This window comes from Lontra canadensis, unplaced genomic scaffold, assembly GCF_010015895.1.
Source record: "Lontra canadensis isolate GAN:19392208 unplaced genomic scaffold, GSC_riverotter_1.0 scaffold63, whole genome shotgun sequence".
NCBI classification, from domain to species: Eukaryota; Metazoa; Chordata; class Mammalia; order Carnivora; family Mustelidae; genus Lontra; species Lontra canadensis.
The window spans coordinates 94,208-112,780 of NW_022631057.1; the positions used below are offsets into that span (position 1 = coordinate 94,208).

At 34.7% G+C, this 18,573-nt stretch overlaps 1 protein-coding gene and 1 pseudogene across 7 annotated transcripts in view; both read right to left on the reverse strand.

Annotated features, from left to right (window-relative positions):
- The window catches only part of RCOR3 (REST corepressor 3), a 52,610-nt gene that overhangs the window by 14,437 nt on the left and 19,600 nt on the right, over positions 1 to 18,573 (reverse strand). For all 7 annotated transcript variants that reach the window (XM_032878095.1, XM_032878093.1, XM_032878094.1 and 4 more), the window contains 2 exons: positions 10,135 to 10,353; positions 4,228 to 4,305 (listed from right to left, as the gene is read on the reverse strand). In XM_032878095.1, the coding sequence (XP_032733986.1) occupies positions 4,228 to 4,305; positions 10,135 to 10,353 (297 nt within the window). The remainder of the gene's footprint in view (positions 1 to 4,227; positions 4,306 to 10,134; positions 10,354 to 18,573) is intronic.
- LOC116879878 lies at positions 7,413 to 9,778 on the reverse strand (annotated as a pseudogene).

Below are 18,573 nucleotides of genomic sequence, written 5' to 3' on the forward strand. Positions count from 1 at the left end.
ATCTATGTCAAGGCTGAGAAAAAGGCAAGAAAAATGAGTTAGAGCCGTGGAATTTGATCATTAGCAGCACTGTTAGCCTTTAAACAGCAGCCTCAGTGGAAAAATGCAGGGAGGAGGGTTGAAACTGCAAACTCTAATTCATTAGAGTCCGTATGACAAAACAGAAGCAGTGGAAGAAAGGGAAGACTGAAGGTGAAATGGGGTCAAAATTTTTTAAATATGTAAGATTCCTTCAAGTTACTGATTTTTCTATTCTCTTTTAAACCCAAGAAACTTTGGTTGAGATTTGTCTAACTTACAGAAAGGACAACTAGGATGTATCTCGGAATTTAGAATTGTGTAGTTGTTATGGTTAGCTAGGTAGTATGACTGAGAACATTTTTCTACAGCAAACCCCAGATGGAAATACTGTTCTTTTTATCATACTGTTTCTTTTTATCATACTGTTTCTTTTTATCATAATGAAATACTAATCTAAACTAAAATGATCCAATATATAACAGTTATAAAACTAATAATACGAAAGGCCCCAAAGAGCCTTTTAGAACAATTGATGACATCCCTCATGAATTCGGCATCTTTACTGCATCCTTTCCCTACTAAATTAGTCCTCTCATCTTTCCCATTTTTGTCAGTAGTAGATTCACACTATCTTTGAGTTGAAAGAATTAGAAAAGGACACCAAGTTAAACCTTCCATCCAACATCCTTAATGAAAGGATGTCACCTACCTATGCATGAAAACATCAAAAGATGGGGAAATTTCTAGCTCCAAAAAGCACTCCTTTTTTAGTTTCTTCCTTCCTGGTTTCATTAATCTCCTTGTCCCTCGTCTCCTTCCTACCTCCAACCAAAACAAATCAAAGCATAACCCCACAGGCCACCACTCTCCACAACACTCTTACATACTTTCAAATAGATATATTATTTTCTATTTTGCAATGTTCTTTGGATTTATCACTAGCTGTCCACTCCTACAACTATCACCTGACTGTACCCAAAATGCCTTTTACCATTTACTTTATCACTCACATGCTTAGTATTTTAGCAGCTGTAAAGTTTCCGACTTAGCCTGTATAATACTGCCAGGATAACCTTCCTAAAATTAAAAATTCCCATTATACTCTCTCTGCCTGCCTCTCCATCTACTTGTGATCTCTCTCTGTCAAATAAATAAATAAAATCTTAAAAAAAAAAAATTTCCCATTATATGCTTCCTGTATGGAAGAAACTACAGGGTCTTCACATTTGAACTAATTTAAAAGGAAAACTTCTCTTCCTAGCTCTCAGACTTTCACACTTTAGCCCTTGCCCACTGATATCTATCATAAAGAAGTCCCTGTTGAACTCAATCCTGTTAACATCTCTCATTTACCACATTCACTCCTCCTCAGCGTCCAACTTTGCCTTCCTAAGTAGACAATACTCTTCATGAAAGAAAACTGTTTTACACCTCCACTAAAGTCTCAGTGGTAATCAGCACCACGATGCGCACATAAGTGCTCAGGGAATGCCTCTTGACTGATTTTCTCCTTCACAGGATTTATATGTATTTTGAATATACTGTTCAATACCAAACCATTGTTCATATTATTTCCTTTGTTGCCCTTTTTGTATGTGCAAAACTCCTACTCATCCTTCAAACCTCAGCTGAAACATTCCCCGTTAGGGAAGTCTTCCCTGATTATCCTAACAAGAATGAGTAATTACCACTTGTTTTCCTGTAGCTTTTTACTTATAAATCTATCACACAACTTTAATCAGTTTGTCTTATAATATCTAGACAGTTCTTTTTTTAAGGCAGATGGAAAAATCTACCCAAATTTCCCATAGTGCCTAAAACAGTGCCTTACATGAAATAAGTGAACAATACTTATGGGAGTGAATAAACTTTCTTCACCAATTTTTTTCCTAAGTGAAAAGAACAAATACAACGAAAAGAGTAAGTAAAGTATCTTAGTACCTATTTACTTTCAGTTGAGTTACATCACTTAGTAGCCTACTGTTCTAATGGTTAATGAAATTTCTTTTATTACATATTAGGTAGAAATTCTATCTAACCTAAAGAAAAGGTGATCGATTACATGATTTTTCAAGGTCTTTACTAAGACTGTTAATTTAGTATTTTGAAATAGATCTATTCAGGTTATTTTTCCCTGCAAAGCAACAGATATGACATGATAAATATAAATATATCCTGTTTTCTAGATAATAAACCTACATATATTTTCCGAGTCATATGAGTTCAATAAATCAACCTCAAACTAATATTCAAACTTCAGTGTATGGATGGTAGAGTGTTAAGACTCTGGTAGTTTCATTTGGATCATTATTTTTAGAAAAACTCAAAAGATGTCATATATGTCCGATAACTCTAACCCCAAACCGCATTTAAATGTGAGAAATAAAACACAATTTTGCTATAAAATGAAGACTTAACAAAAGTAAGAGTGAGCAGGAAATGAATCTTGGACTCCATCTGGATTCTAAGACTGTGAATTATAGTCAAAATTTCACTATTTACTAGATTTGATGTTGATCAAGCCAGTTAACCTCTCTGAGGCCCAGAGGGATTTGTCAATGAAAACAGTATTTGCTTCATCTACTTCTTGGAATTTATGTGAGCATCAAATGAGATACCATACAGTTATGTTATTGTACTTTCATGTCTTACTTTTATGTAATGTTAATGAGTGATGCTATCCTTCCGTTTTTTTGGAAAATTTGAGGTTAAAATCATTGTTTCCTTGAAAATTTGGTAGACTTTTTCGGTAAAACTGTCTGGGCCTAGTATTTTCTTATGAAAAAAATGTTAACTGTTCCTTCATTTTATTTAATGACTATAAATTTATCAGGCTTTCCTTCTTAAGATAATTTGGGAAGATATATTTTCCTAAAAATTTCCAAGCTTTGTTTAAATTTTTTAATTTATTGACATAAAGTTCTTTATGGTATTCCCCTATTTTGAATCTCTAATATAATTTTTTAATTTAATTTTTTAAGTTACAAAATTACAGGCATTTAAAGCTTTTGGATTTTATGCATCTTAATGCATAGATATGAAATTTAAATAATTTTAATTAAAATTTAAAATAATTTTTGTTACAATAATATAAAGTAGTATTCTTTGTATTACTATAGTTCAATAAATAAAAATGTCACTTGAATGTCAGTTTACTTGTGGGGTTTGGAATGAGATGGTATATTAGTCTATGTATATTTCATTCTTTCTCATTATCTAACCTTCATGAAAGAGACCATTCAAAACAAAACAGAAAAAAAAAACCCAAGAACAACTTTATTTCTAAGGATTCTTCCTTTCTGAAAGATTCTAATGAGTGAGACAACATCTGCTGCATTCGTTCCGAAGCCCTCCTGGCAACCTTGCTGCCCTCCCCCCAAGCCCCGCATGCATATTTCATTTGTAGATATTTCAGGCAACTTGTGATTGGGGGGACATCCCATTAGGATCAAATAAGGATTATTTGATTATTAATACACAAAAAAGGCAAGTCCAGGATATGAAGCACAGCATACAAATCTTAAAGAAACAAGAGAAAAGATTTACAATAGGAGCTTCTGTGAAAAGACTTGATTGGAATTACAGGCATTTAAGTACTCCTATAATTATCACAAATATCAAATATATATTAGGTTTCAGAGGAAACAGAGGGAAGAATTGAGAAAATGGTTAATCTAGATCTCGTTCTTAGATTTCAAATTTTCAGGGACAGGAGTACAAGAATGTTAAGTCCACATACTAAAATCCTCATTAAAAATCTGAGTCAAAAGACAAATACCTTAAAATAAAAAAATTGTTAAAATTGCTAAACGAACTCCTTTTCTTATGTTCTTTTTCTTGCTGTGTTACAAATTCACATAGGTAGGTAAAGGCTTTGAGCAAACACTGCTGCAGACCCAGAAACATACTGGTTTGCTCATCAATTACCTTCCATTTTCATATGCACTGGGCCTACCTGTATAGCTGTTTTTCCCTACTTACTTTGCTTGATATGTATTGCTAACAGCAGGAAAGAAATGACTTCACTTAAATCATTATCCAAGTCTCAAAAGACTATCTAAATAACAAAATAGAAACATGACAAATTACCCACGCTATGGTATCTTCAAAGTATTAACAACACATGTGACCAAAACAGTAAATACTGGATATAATTCAAAGAATAAGGTTTCACCATACTTAGTCACATACTCTTCAATAACATACCTCAGGAGGTTTGAATTCTTCAATTCCACCTTCCATTTTCTGTTTAAGTGCACTGTTTACTTGTTTAGCATTCTGAACCTTCAAAAAAATTACCCAAAATATGAATCAGATCTCATTCTTAGGTAAACATCTGAGTACTCAGTAAGTGAAAAGGATATATACCAAATCCATCTTAAATTTTATTTCAGGAGGACAGACAATTACATTTTACCACACTTGGGGCCATGCAACTGATATCCACATCAAGAAACTATATATATTAACTAATTATATATGTATAACTAATATATCTCTAGTAGGCCAATAAACAGTCTACAAATTATAGTATCTGAGTATTTTTTAATAATGTCTGTTATAAGACAAATGGTATACAGAGGAATTAAATTCCATCAATATTGCTCATTACTATAATGTTTGGATAAAAATAACAATTATCCCAATAAGAATAATAATGATGCGAGTGGATAATATTAGGTGTTTATTAGGTTAAGCATCATTGTTGGTGCCTCACATGTAATAAATCACTTAATTCTCACTACTACTTTGTTAAGTAAGTATAATCAGTTCTGCTATAACCTGACATAGGCCTTCTCAAAAATCACCCTACTAGGCAAAATTGCACAATAAAAACCACAGGACTTATGGGGAAATAGAGCCTGGGACCCAACACTGAGAAACTTCACCAGTGACAAATAAAAAAAAAAAGACAGGAACCTCATAAAAATGATAGCAGATTTATTCATTCTAAATAATAAAGAAATTTACAAAGGCTACAATAAAGATGGCACTTTACCTTGGAAAAGACCTCAGGTTACTTACAGAAGTATCAAATAGTTGCACCATGTGAGTTACTGGGAAACGGTAGGAGAAGGGTTATTTGAAATCAAATGAAAAATTTTAACGCCAGCTATAGATGTGTGTGGTTCATAACATATAGTGAACTGAGAGAAGTGGTACACATATGAAGTGTTTGGATATATACTCAGCTAGGTCAGTTTTCCACTGATAAAAATAAAATATAAGCAAATGCAAAATTCACATTATACTCAAATTGTTCCCTAGTATATTAATTGTGTTGGAACAAATTCATGTTTTCAAAATAAGCATTATAGCAGAACTGACTCTACTTTTACAGTACCCATTTTACAGATGAGGAAGTCAGGGCACAGAGAAGTCAAGAAACTTTCCCTATGCTATAGACAGATGCAGCAGAACCTGAATGTGAACCATGCCAAGTTTTTAACTATCATGCTACTAGCAATATTATTAATCTTTACCTAGAATATTAAGGATTAAGACTTTTGTTTCTTCATTTGTTTACATGTTTTTCTTGGTTTGCTTTTTTTTTTCCCCCTCCAGAATGAACAATCAAATATTTATAAAGTGACTTGTGATTTTTTTTTTCTCAGAGATTTTAACACAGCTAAAATGTAAAAATCTAGGTTGATTCAAATGTAGTTAGTTGGCCAACCATGTTATACATACAAAGATAAAATGTAAAAACGTAAATTCCTTAAGGATTTCACAGATTAGTGGGGAGATAAATAAATATAAAAGTATAAATATAAAAATATTTATATATTTATATAAATAAATATATATATAATTATAAAAATATATAAATATAAAAATATAAAGAAAGCTAAAACACCTAATGTAGACTTGGAGGAAGAGAGAAAAGAGAGCAAATATTTTGTATTCATGTTAACACACATGGGTAATAGGGAAAATAGGGTAAGTTTTCCAAAGGAGATGATACCCAAATTTAGTTTCAAAGGATTAAAAAGAATTAAGCAAGTAGGCAAGGTATGGCAGGAAATGCCTTTCAGGCAGAACAGCATGTAGGAAGAGTTATGCTGGGACAAAACAGACAATCTGAATTCTGCCTAAAGACTGAAGAAAAGATTTTATTTATTTGTTTGTTTATTTATTTATTTGAGAGAGCATGTGCACGCTTGCGGGGAAGAGCTGAGGGAGAGGGACAAGCAGATTCAGTGCTCAGCGTGGAGCTCATGTTGGCCTCAATCTCACAACCCTAAGATCACGATCAGAACGGAAACACTTAATTGAGCCACCCAGGTGCCTCGACCTCAAGAATTTTTAAGCAAGGGAGCAAGGTAACCATATTTGCCTTTTAGAATGATAAGTCCAGTAATAATTTGGAGAATGGAATGGAATGAAGAAGATGAAAATTAATTTAACAGTCCAGATGAGAAACACTGGGGACTTCAAATGAAACAGCAGGAATGAAGTAATCATTGGGGTGGCACACAGATGGATAAATGAAACAACCTGGAAACAAAAACTAAGATGTGTCTATAAACACTTGATAGGGAGAATTTGGGAGAAGGAAGAATCAAGGGTAACTCTGGCCATGGGCTTGAGTAACTGAGTGTATGTGGTACTAATCACCGTGACAGGGAATGCAGAGGAGGAACAGATAACTAGGGCGGGTGTCAGAGGAGTCAGTTTGGACACTGTTTTCATATGAGGTGTGTCTGAGATATAAAAATAGTAGAATTTGTAAACCTAAAAGTGCAAACCTTTACTATGTCACACATCAAATGACTAACCAAGAAGGTTTAAGGTTTTAAAAAAGATCCTTTATAATAAAAATATGCTATAAGTGAAGTAGTAGGGTTAAGGACAGAGTATGATACAGACAACTGAGTGTATTTTACTCCCTATTTTAAAAAAATTTTTGAGCAATTTAAAACATTTTAACTCTATGTTTACAAAAAATAGTCATTCATCAAACTGGGTTTTCCTTGGTTTTAATACACAAAAATGACACCATGAAATCTAACTCATGTATTACTTTCTGAGACAGTGCAACAGGAAATATTTTTGCAATTTCAGTGGACATTTCTAAAAAACAAATGCCTATGGATGTTCCTGCATCTTCAAAAGAAAAAGAAAAGAAATAGACACTACAGTTCTCCAAGGCTGGCTGTATTTTACACACTGCAGAAAAACAATTAAAAATTGACTTCAAGAGTTTCAGTATGTATTATAACACAGATTACCCTCCTTCAGTCTGCTCACTGACTTCTTAGAAGACTTGGTTCTCACGGCTGGTTAACTGCTATTGGTACCTGGTAGGCTCTACGTTTTAAACTTCTGTAAAGAACCTTACAAGCTATTTCATGTAATTTAATTTTGTGCTGAATATTCTTCAAAGGGCTTTATAAATAATACAATATTTTAAATGAGTCTCCATTCGCTTGTCTTTCTGCCATATTGTTGCTCTCTCCAACTTTTATCTAAAAATTCCAGGTAGATTCAAGATGAACTCAAAGACTATCACTCTTCCTATAAAGCCAACGACCATAGTAAAGAAGCCCTTGAACATGAGAAAGAATCCATAAATTTCAAAGATCATGCCTATCAAAGGCCAACCAATAAGAATTACAAATATGCCACCCATGAAAAACCCTATAGCTTTCATTTTAGGTTTCTAGAAGAATCTGAATGCTCTTTGTAAACCAATTACAAAAGCCAAGCCAGCTACAAAGAAAGCATTACCAAGAGCCAATAGTGCTTCATCAAATAAGAGAATCATTCCAAAGGAAAAATATTCTATATCCTGTTAATCCCATTCCAATTTTCTGGGTGTCCATGAGGAAGATCACGGCTGCAGTGGTGAGGGCAATGGCGACAGAACCTCAGAGCATGACGCGAAGTTAGGAGAAAAGAAGCTCGGAAGCAGATCAGGCAAGAGCCGCCACATCTTCTGGAAAGTTGCAGCCACCCCTAACCCAGCTTCAAGACTACTTGAAATCTTTTTAAAGATATTACAGGCAAAGTGTTTTATAAGTTCTCTAAAAACAAAGAGTGCTATGGTTTGGAAGATGGGAATTGTGCACATGTTCATTGTTCAACTAAAGGCCAAGCATTCAGTCAAAGACCTACTACATACATTAGAGAGCCTGGTGTCATAAAAGCCAAAGGAAAGGAATTCCAAGAAGGAAGAAGTGGTAGTCAGTGTCAGATATTAATGAGCAGTTACAGATTCAAGAGAAATAAGAACTAAGAAGAGGGCACAAAACCTGGCAATTGGTTAATAAATAAACTTAAGATAGCTTTTTCCAGTGGTAGAACTGGGATGGTGTATGGGGCAGAAATTACACCAGAAGGGTCAGAGAATATGTGATGGTAAGAAAGCAGAGGAAGCTAAAATGTAGGTATTTATTCAGAAGTTTGTTGGATAAGAAAAGAGAAATATAAGAGCTGTTTGGGTGAATAACCAGGGTCAAGAGATAGAGAAATATGAATGTTTGGGATAAAGAAAAACTATCTTGATCCCATACTATACTGTTGCAGGATTCTTATATTTTATATAAAGTAGTATAATATTAACTCTAAGGATAACATTGTAATACCTGAGCAAGGATGATATGGTAGGCTGAAGATGCATGCTGTAATCCCTACAGCAACGACTAAAATAAAAAATGCAAAGGGATACAGTTGAAAATATAAATAAGACGATGTTACACCTCTCTCTAAAATCCTTCAGTGGTTTCTTAACTCACAACGAATTTTAAATTTAACAAGATCTTTTGATCAATTCCTATCTATCTCTGCTGTAATCTGCTAAAGGCAAGTAGAAATTAATGAAGAGCTTCAAAATGAATGATTTTGATCATACCAGTATTTTAAGAAGATAACACAGACAACAATGTGTAGCATGGAGCTATAGCGAAAGTGAACAGCAAGGAGAAGCCACAAGACAGTTATTGTCAGGTAAGAGGTTATAAAGACCTGAACAAAGGTAGTAGGGATGGTATTAAAAATAAGGGGACTAATTTAAATAAAATTTCTCAGGTAAACTTACATAACTAGTTTACTACTTGGATTTGTGTGGTGGGGGGATGTGATAATAAGGGATAAATCAAAGCGGATTCTCATGTTTCAACAGACAGGGAACAGAGAAAAACCATCTTTTAGGGGTAAGATGAGATGCCCAGCAGGTAGCTAGAGATACAGCAATACAGAACTTGGGAGAAAAGTCACAGCCTGAGAAGTAGATTCAGAAGTCACTGGCATATAGTGTAAGACTGCTTGATACAGACCAAGAAAGCACAGACTTAGAAGAGTTACTAGGTCTAAGGGATAGGGAAAACAACAGAAACCTATCTGTTTCTGAAAATGAGAGGGGAAAAAATGAGTAAAAAGGCCAGCGACCAAAGAGCAACCATTAGCTGAGTACTTACTATGTGCTATGCACTGTCATAAGCACTTTTCATATATTACCTGTTTAATTTCTCCCAAGCATCATAATATTATCTACATTTCAAGATGAGGAAGCTGAGTTAAGAATTAACCAGACACTAAAAGGAAATTTAAAAAATAAATAAAAATTAAAAAAAAAAAAAGAAGAAGAAGAGTTAACCAGCTCCCCCAAGGAACTAGACAATGTAGCTAAGGTTAAAATTTACTGACCCTAGATCTTGACTCTTAACCATGCTTAACCTGATTATGATGATGATATATTTATAATACCACGGCAGCTACTATTGGTGATAATGAGGAGGATGAAGAGAGCAGCCATTATTCACTGAGCATTCAAAATGTGCCAGACCCAGCTCAAAAATCTGCCAGTAACATCTCAACCAACTCCTAACAACCTGCAAGAGAAGTATGAGTATTTTATCCTTAATTTCATAGATATAAAACTGAAGCTCAGAGAAATTCTATTATTTCCCAATATCCCAGAGCTAACCAGTAACAATGCTGGGATTCAAATTTAGAATACATAGAGGCATCTTTGAATTTGGAAACAAAGTAAATTTTAAAGAGTGGAGCTCATGTAAGTGGGTAGCTGAGAAAATCCATAGAAAACTTAGATTACTGAAATGGATGAACAGAATAGACAGAATTATTAAAAATATGATTTTTATAGACTACCTGACGCTTTAAAGAGATCAGCTCCATGTCCAGTTGCCGCAGGATGGTGTTGGCTGCATTGGGACTACAGGAAACAGCTACCACATCTTCCTGGGTTAAATACATGCCCTTAGGGGGACGGCACTTAGAACGCTGAGAATGATGGCGGTGTTGTAAACTCTGATACTCTCTCCTTCCAAGTCCAATCTTGCTGGTTTGGACAGGTTGCTCAGTATTACCCTAGAAGAATAAAGACAGAATAATAGGTCATTATGTATAAACCAAAGAAAGCCTATTACTAGAAGTATCTGCTACACTAAGTACACCTAAAAAATACTTCTAACCAATTACATTATGTAGAAATACACACACACACAGAAACAAACACAGCACTCACCAACTGGGGGATAGACAACATAATGTATCCTTCATATATCCACTCAATGAAATGTTTGGTTTCTAGCCCAGAGGACTACAAACAAATGAAAAAATTAGACTCTAAACTATTCTTGTTTGCTTCAAGATAGAATATATTTTCCCTCAGCAATAAAGGGCTTATAAAACAGAAAAGCTGTTAACTTATGAAGTGCAGAGTTTTTTAGGAAAATTAAAAAGGGGCCAATTAGAATTATGACAAGTGGCAGATAACACTTCATTCTCACTTCAGAGTTGCTGAAAGAGAACTATGCCTCTGAAAATTAAAAAGGACACAGAATTATCTTAATCTTGACATTTCTAAACTCTAAATCTATTTATCTGTGAATAAAATAGAATGTGAATTTGTATTTTGAAAGAAGTTAGGACAGTTAGAATAATAAGGACCATGAACTCTTAAGTAGGATTTCATTATTACTTATAATATTCTTAAACTGTGATATAAAAATACAATGTTATTCTGTGCTTCTGAGACAGGAATCCATTTGAAACAGTGCCCATTAGGTTGAAGGCCAACCTAATTTCAACTGATGAGATTTAATGTTCCAATTCTTTAGAAAAGGAACTCTAAGTAAAAGTCATAAAAACAACTGTATAATGAAACATAATCCACTTCACTGCTTAACAACTAACTCAAAGCAACACATGGCAAATTTGATGTTCAAGGAAATTCCTCCCAGTGTAGTACTTCTAAAATTGCTGGACCAAGTTTTTTTTTTTTTAAATATCTTTAAAAATTTAATTCTGAGGTGGCAGGGAAGTGAGAAAATTCCTCAGAGACCAGAAATAACGAGAAAGCCACAATCTAAGGGTATAAGCGAGTATGAAGGAGCTGGCATATGCCTAAGGCCCAGGCTTCAATGGACAACAGGTTTAAGTCACAGGAGATAAAACGAGACCCCTGCCAGGGAAACCCATCATTGTGTGAAGTAGGAAAAAAAAACATTCCTGTCTTGTTGAGGAAGAGGATGATCAAAGAAAAACATGCCTACCTCATCCTTAGCTGAATGAAAAGTAAAGATATCCAAAAAGTCATCCCTGAGAATCCCTAATCACAGGCCTACACTAAAGCTGGTTTGGGTACTAAATTTATATGAATTGTCTGGCCTGAAAAATCCCAAATCAGAAATTTAAAGTGTCTCAGGTTAGTAAGATCTTCAGACACTTAGCAAAAGCAAATGCAAAGTGTCTCTAGAAGAATCCATTTTAAACCCCGTCTCAAAAATTTTCAACAAGTATGTTCCAAAGAAAATGATTTCCCAACCACACACTGCTAAACAAGCCCCATGAGTGAGAGATGGCAGAAGCAAACTATAGAATTAGATCTGCAATGACTGCAGATATTAGAGTTACTGGATAAAGGGACTACAGTAAATGTGTTACATGTGCATAAAGAGATAAATTGAATATATGGAATATTCTTTTAATAGTCTATCAGAACTGACTAAGCAGATATGCAAAAGAACCGAACATCTAGAAATTTAAAAATATTATAAGTAAGATTAGAAATTCAGTGGATGGATTACTTAGCAGATTACACAGAACTGAAAAGAACAATAGTGACTTAGAATGTACATATGTTAAAAATTACCACAATGCAGGGCAAAAATATGGAAAGACAAAAACGATGGAAAATGAGTGGTTAAGAGACACAGGAAACTTCATTAGATTTCTAAAAGGATTCCCAAAAGAAAGAATAGAGAGAATGAGGAAGACAATATTCAAAGAGGCGACAAATGAGAATTTTACAGAACTTAAGACATAGGACTCAAGAATTATGATGAATCCAAAACAAATTTACAAAACAAACAAACAAACAAAAAAACAAAAACACAGAACAAAACAAAACAAAAACCCAGTCAGATATTTTAAGGTGAAACACCACTAAAGACAAAGAAGAGACCATAAAAGCAGAGAAAGAGGAAAAACAAAAATTACCTCCAAAGGAATGATAATTAGACTGGCAGCAGACTTTTCTGCAGGAATGACCAATATCAGAAGTAGTAGAATATTATCTTCAAATGAAATAGACACCAAAACTATTTATAAGTAACAGACTCTCACTAAATTAACCTGTATAAGATATATTTCAGGAAAAGGGAAATGATTTTTGAAGAAAGGCCTAATATTAAAGAAAGAATAATGAGTAAATTTTAAACATGTATGTAAATACAAATAAACATTGACTCTATATTTGAGAGATTTTAAAATATAAGGTGTAACTAAAATGGGATAAAAATTGCATATATATCAGGAGGGCAGTGACTGAAGTCAAAGCATTTTAAGGGCCAATATTAATCATGAAGTGATTAAAAAAAAAACAATTATTAGACTTTAAGTTAAATATGCAGGAAAAATTTCCAGGATATACAATAAGAATAGAAATATGTTTCTATAACAACCCAAACTAGCAGAGAATAAAAAAGTAGAACCGGAGCTGATTGAGTCTTAATGCAAGGAAAAAAAAAAAAAAAAAAAAAAAAGAGCAAGCCATGAAGGAGGAGAAAAGTAGAAAAGGCAAGTCAAATAAAAGGTAAAAATGAGAAAGAATAAAAATATACACAGATACACAGGGACTAGGCTCTCCAGATAGATTATAAAATCCTACCAGTATTTTCCTCAGAAAGAGACACATTTAAATTGGGAGGACACAGAAATATTGAAAGAAAATAATTAAGATAAACCAGGCAAATAATAAATCAAAGAAAGATGGCAGAGTTATATCAGACAGAAGACATTACAAAATACGTAAAAATCTTTGAAACCTGGGTTTGAAATGGATTCTTCTAGAGACACATACTGATAAAAAGTTCAATTCAGTAGCAAAATAAAACAACTCTGGACTTCTATTCTATGCATCTAATAACAACAGCTTTGAAATATAAAGAGTGTCACCTCTCAATTAACGATCAGATAAGCAGGTAACAAAAACCACACCAGCAAGGCAAGCAGTAAGAGAACACAGATTTCAAGCACAGAACTGACTAGACACAATTAATAGACACAGAATCCTGTAACTAAAAGAGTATTATTTTCTTCTCAAACACACATGGAAAAACATTTGTGAAAATTTTGTATTCTAAGCTTGAGGTTTCAAAATATGTCATCAAAATCCTCAAAATTCCAGCCATTGAGAAGTGGGATCTATATTTCTCCCCCTTGACTCTGGATCAACTTCAGTAACTCACAGTAACCCACAGAATGCAACAGAAGTGATGTTGAATAACTTCCAAGGCTAGGCCAGCAGAGACTGGGTGGTTTCCACTTAGTGCTTTTGGAATGAATGCTTTGGAGAAAACCAACCCATGGTAAGAAGCCAGATTACTAACAGACCACCAGGTTAGAGAGGAATGCCAGATGGCAGCTAGCATATTAACTACCACTCATGTAACTGCGTTGAAAACTTTCAATTATATTCTAGTTGATACTGAAACATAAAAACCATTCTAAAATTAGGAATAAGGTAAAAATATTTGTTATCCTAACTTCTTTTCAACATTATAAAGGTGAATCTAGTTCAGTAAGGGAAGAAATAAAAGGCATGTAAGAATTAAAAAGAAATAAAACTATTATTTTCAGAAAACATAAATCTCTTCATGGGAAATGCGATCTACAAATAAATTACACAAAGTTTTCTTTTCTCCCTATATGTCAATGGAGTATTTATTAGGGCTTTTCTAGGAATGGTTAAGCTTTAAGAGCAAAGGTCCAAGAATAGCCAACTCCTTACTCCTTAAAAAACACCACCAAGCAGTGGGACTTATACCCTAACAGCCATCAAGACTTACCATAAAGCTACAGCAATTAAGATCTTGTAGGACTGACAAGAGGAGCAGAATAGATAGTCATGCATATATAAAAACCTCATATATGATAAAGCTATCACTGCAGACCAGCTGAAAGAGAGGAACTCACTTCCGTATTAGGAAACACAAGTAAAAATGGATTTCTACCTCACATGAACCAACCTTAACTACTGACAGATCAAGGACTTAAATGTAAAAAGCAAAACTTAAAGCTTAAGTTTGAAAATATAAAAGAACACAAATTGAATCTGTACATGCTTCTGATGTAATAGCTGTTCATCAAAAGCATGTAAATAGAGTAAAAAGCTACAAACTGCTAAAAGCTATGCAACACATTTAACTAAGAGATCAGTAGCCAGAATGCATAAGGAACTCAATAAGAAAATGAACTTTTATACATTCTGTCTTTAAGAAAAAGACAAAAACAACCCCATAGGAAAGGAGGTAAAAAATAAGCAAACAAACAAAAATAGGATTTTTCTTTAAAAAGACAGAATAATAGACAATAAACAGATGGAAAAATATTCAGCCTCATTAGTAATCTGATGAAACTGAGAACACAATGATACCATTTCATACTACTAGATTTATAACATTTTAAAAGTCTGATTATATCAAGTATTGGCAAGGAAGTGGATTATAAGTACTCTCATGGCCCAACTGACACTTGAACAACGTGGGGGATGGGGGCACTGACCTTCCCTGCAATCAAAACTCTGTATAACCTGTGACTCCTCAAAAACTTAATTACTAATAGCCTACTATTGACCAGAAGGCTTACTGACAACACAATGGAGCAACACACCTTTTGTTATATACCATATTCTTAAAATAAACTTAGCTAGAAAAAGGAAAATGTTATGAAGAAAATCTTAAGGAAAAGAAAATAAATCTACAGTATTGTACATATTGAAAACATCCGTATGAAAGCAGACACACGCAGTTCAAACCTGTATTGTTCAAGGGTCAACTTTACTAGGTAATAGCAAATATGAACATGGTTAATACCCTAGAGTAATTCCATTCCAAACACTCCAAGGGTAGTATTTACTCAATAAGTCACTGGTGGCACAATCCCTAATGTGCTGTGCGTTTCAGGAGAGTTGGCATGCCTTTTCTACCATGCCACTATAATAATGAAAAACCCCTCCATAATTCTAAATGCCCCTCATGGGGGCAATACAAAACCTACTAAACCTGAGAAGCACTATTCCAAAGGAATTCTTATGTATGTGTATTCAGGATATATTCTCATCAGTATTGTGTATGATAATAATAAACTGGAAATGATGTCCCTTGATAAGAAACAAATAAGTTGTGGTGTACGCATACAATGGAACACCGTAGTATAGTGATGAAAATGAACTGCAAAAAGATGCTAGACAACAACAACAAAATGTGAGTAGCTGAAAAACATATATAATATGATTCCATTTATATAAAGTTTGAAATGGACAAAACTCAATTACGGTTGGTCAGAGATACATGTGTGATAAAACTACAAAAAAAAAGTAAATAATTGATAGAATTCAGGATAGGGTTCCCTTTTTAGGATAGAGGTTCTCTCTGGAGAGAAGGGAGAGGGGTACAATTAAGGAAACACACACAGGACTTCTGTTTCTTAAGCTCAGTGAGGAGATGCTGGCTGTTTTATTCTTCTTTAAACTCTGCACATTCTATGATACTATATAGTTCACAATTTTTAAAAGTTCATTAAAATTCTACATAATGTGTCAATAACATGCAGAAGCAGGTATGCAGATCTGTGTTAAAGGCAATAATATAGTATCACTCCTTCCTATGTCCCTATGATTTGTGAAAGAACAGAGGAATGAATGAAGCTGCTAACAATACATTACCTGCCCTGGACCACAATCTGGAGGATTCCTGTTAACATTTTTTTTCAAGATTTTATTCATTTCTTTGAAAGAAAGAAAGAGAGAGCACAAGCAGCAGGGAAGGGCAAAGGGAGAAGCAGACTCCCTGTAGAACTGGGAGCCTGCCACCATGGGGGCTGGATCCCAGGACCCTGGAATCATGACCTGAGCTGAAGGCAGACACTTAACCTACTAAGCCACCCAGTCACCCTCCTTTCGACATTGTTTAACTTATACTTTCCTTATGCTAATAGTATGAGATCACAGTCAAACAAAAGGCCAAATGCATATAGATCATCTCGCATAGCTGGACAGAACAGTATTACACATACATAAGTTCTCTAGATAACTCAAGTCCCTAATCTCTTACATTTGTACAGTAAACAAAAAGCTTATAATGTGTATTCGCATTCATTACAGTAAATCTGACAGAATGCTTACTATGTTTCAGGCTCTGCAGATAGGATTCTTGCTCTTCAAAGGCTTACCACAAAGGGATAGACAAGTGAAATAGGGAACCCCAACGAGTATTTCAATAGATTTAAAGAAAAATAAGGAGGTGGTGTCAATTCAAGATAAAGCATAGGAGAGAGTTCATAAAGAAGTTACATCTTAACAGAGTTATGAGGAATTTCCTATGCAGATTTGTGAATAAAGAGAATCCCAGAAAAAAAAGAACCAACATAACCACAGGACAAAAGCCAGGAAACTAAACGACTTTTCTAAAACACTGTTAGTAATCTGAAATATGTGGGGTGGGGTGGGGAATGCCTCCCTAGAGAGCTTTGTGTTTTATCCTAATCCTACAGACAAAGCCATGGGAGGGTTGCAAGCAGTAAATTCGGTTTTAGAAAGATTGCTTTGGCAACAGGGTTAAAGAACAGACTGGAACGCAGTGGTGTGGAGAATGTGGAGACCAGGATGGAAGACAGAAAATTCCAATAATTCAGAGAAGAGATGTAAGGCAGTTGTATAAAACATAAAGGACAAAATTTACAGTTATTTGAGAGAAAAAATTAACAACAACAATAAAACGAACAGAATTAAGAAAGTATAGAATAGTATAGTATAAAATAATAACAAAGAAAAAAGTTATTAAGATTGAGACACAACAGTTAAAAAGGTAGACAAAGGGCACCTGGGTGGCTCAGTCAGTTAAGTGTCTGCCTTCAGCTCAGGTCATGATTCTAGAGCCCTGGATTGAGCCCCAGATCCCACATTGGGCTCCCTGTTCAGTGGGGAGTCTGCTTCTGCCTCTGCCTCTCACACTACTTTTTTTCTCTCTCTCTCAAATAAATAAATAAAATCTATTAAAAATTTTTAAAAAATCAAAAAGTAGGCAAGAATCCCAGAACCGCCAATACTGTACTATATTTTAACAACTAGAATTTAAATAAAATCTGAAAAATAAAATAGGCCACTGGGTGGGGGCGGGGGAAAGAATCACAGAATCGTGTTACAAAAGTCAAAGAAGAGATTTTCAGGAAAAAGGGAGGGGTCAGTAACTTGAAATGATACAGAAAGCTCGAGCAGAATACAATGAATCACTGGATGTGGCAGTGAGGTTGACATCTCTCAGCTGTTTCAGTGAAGTGAAAAGACAGTAGCCTGACTGACGCAAAGTCCAAAGTGAAGTAGTAGGAAGGAGTAGAGGTTTTTTCTAGACTGGTAGAGAGAGAGTTACGCTTTTACACAGAAGATGTGAGCATAATTTGGGCTGCAATGAAAAGGTTGAAAATACGGCATTAGAGAGGGATAACTGATGGGAAAGTCCTAGTCCTGACATGAAGGGACAGATAGGATCAAACAAGAGAAGGGACCTTTGCAACTATGACAAGAGAGGCATTCAGGCAGACTTTATTCAGTAAATGTTCCTGAGTATCATTTCTATTAATAGATCTGTAAGGGGCACCTGGGTGGCTCAGTAGGTTAAAGCCTCTGTCTTCGGCTCAGGTCATGATCCCAGGGTCCTGGGATTGAGCCCCACATTGGGCTCTCTGCTCAGCAGGGAGCCTGCTTCCCCCACACCCCCGCCTGCCTCTCTGCCTACTTGTGATCTCTGTCTGTCAAATAAAATCTTTAAAAAAAAATAAATCTGTAAGATTTTTAAAAGTCTGATCGTATCAAATATTGGTAAGGAGGTGGACAAGGAGTACTATGTAAAGTGCTGGGAGATACAAGATGTACAATGTAACTCAGTCTCTGACTTCAAAAAGGTAGAGCCTAGTGGGCAAAATACAGTAATTTTAATGTACTAAGTATAAACATGCTCAGATGAAAAGGGTAGTAAAGTAGCACAGAGGTCAGGGAGAAGGGCTGGAATTTAAGGGACTTCCTACTTG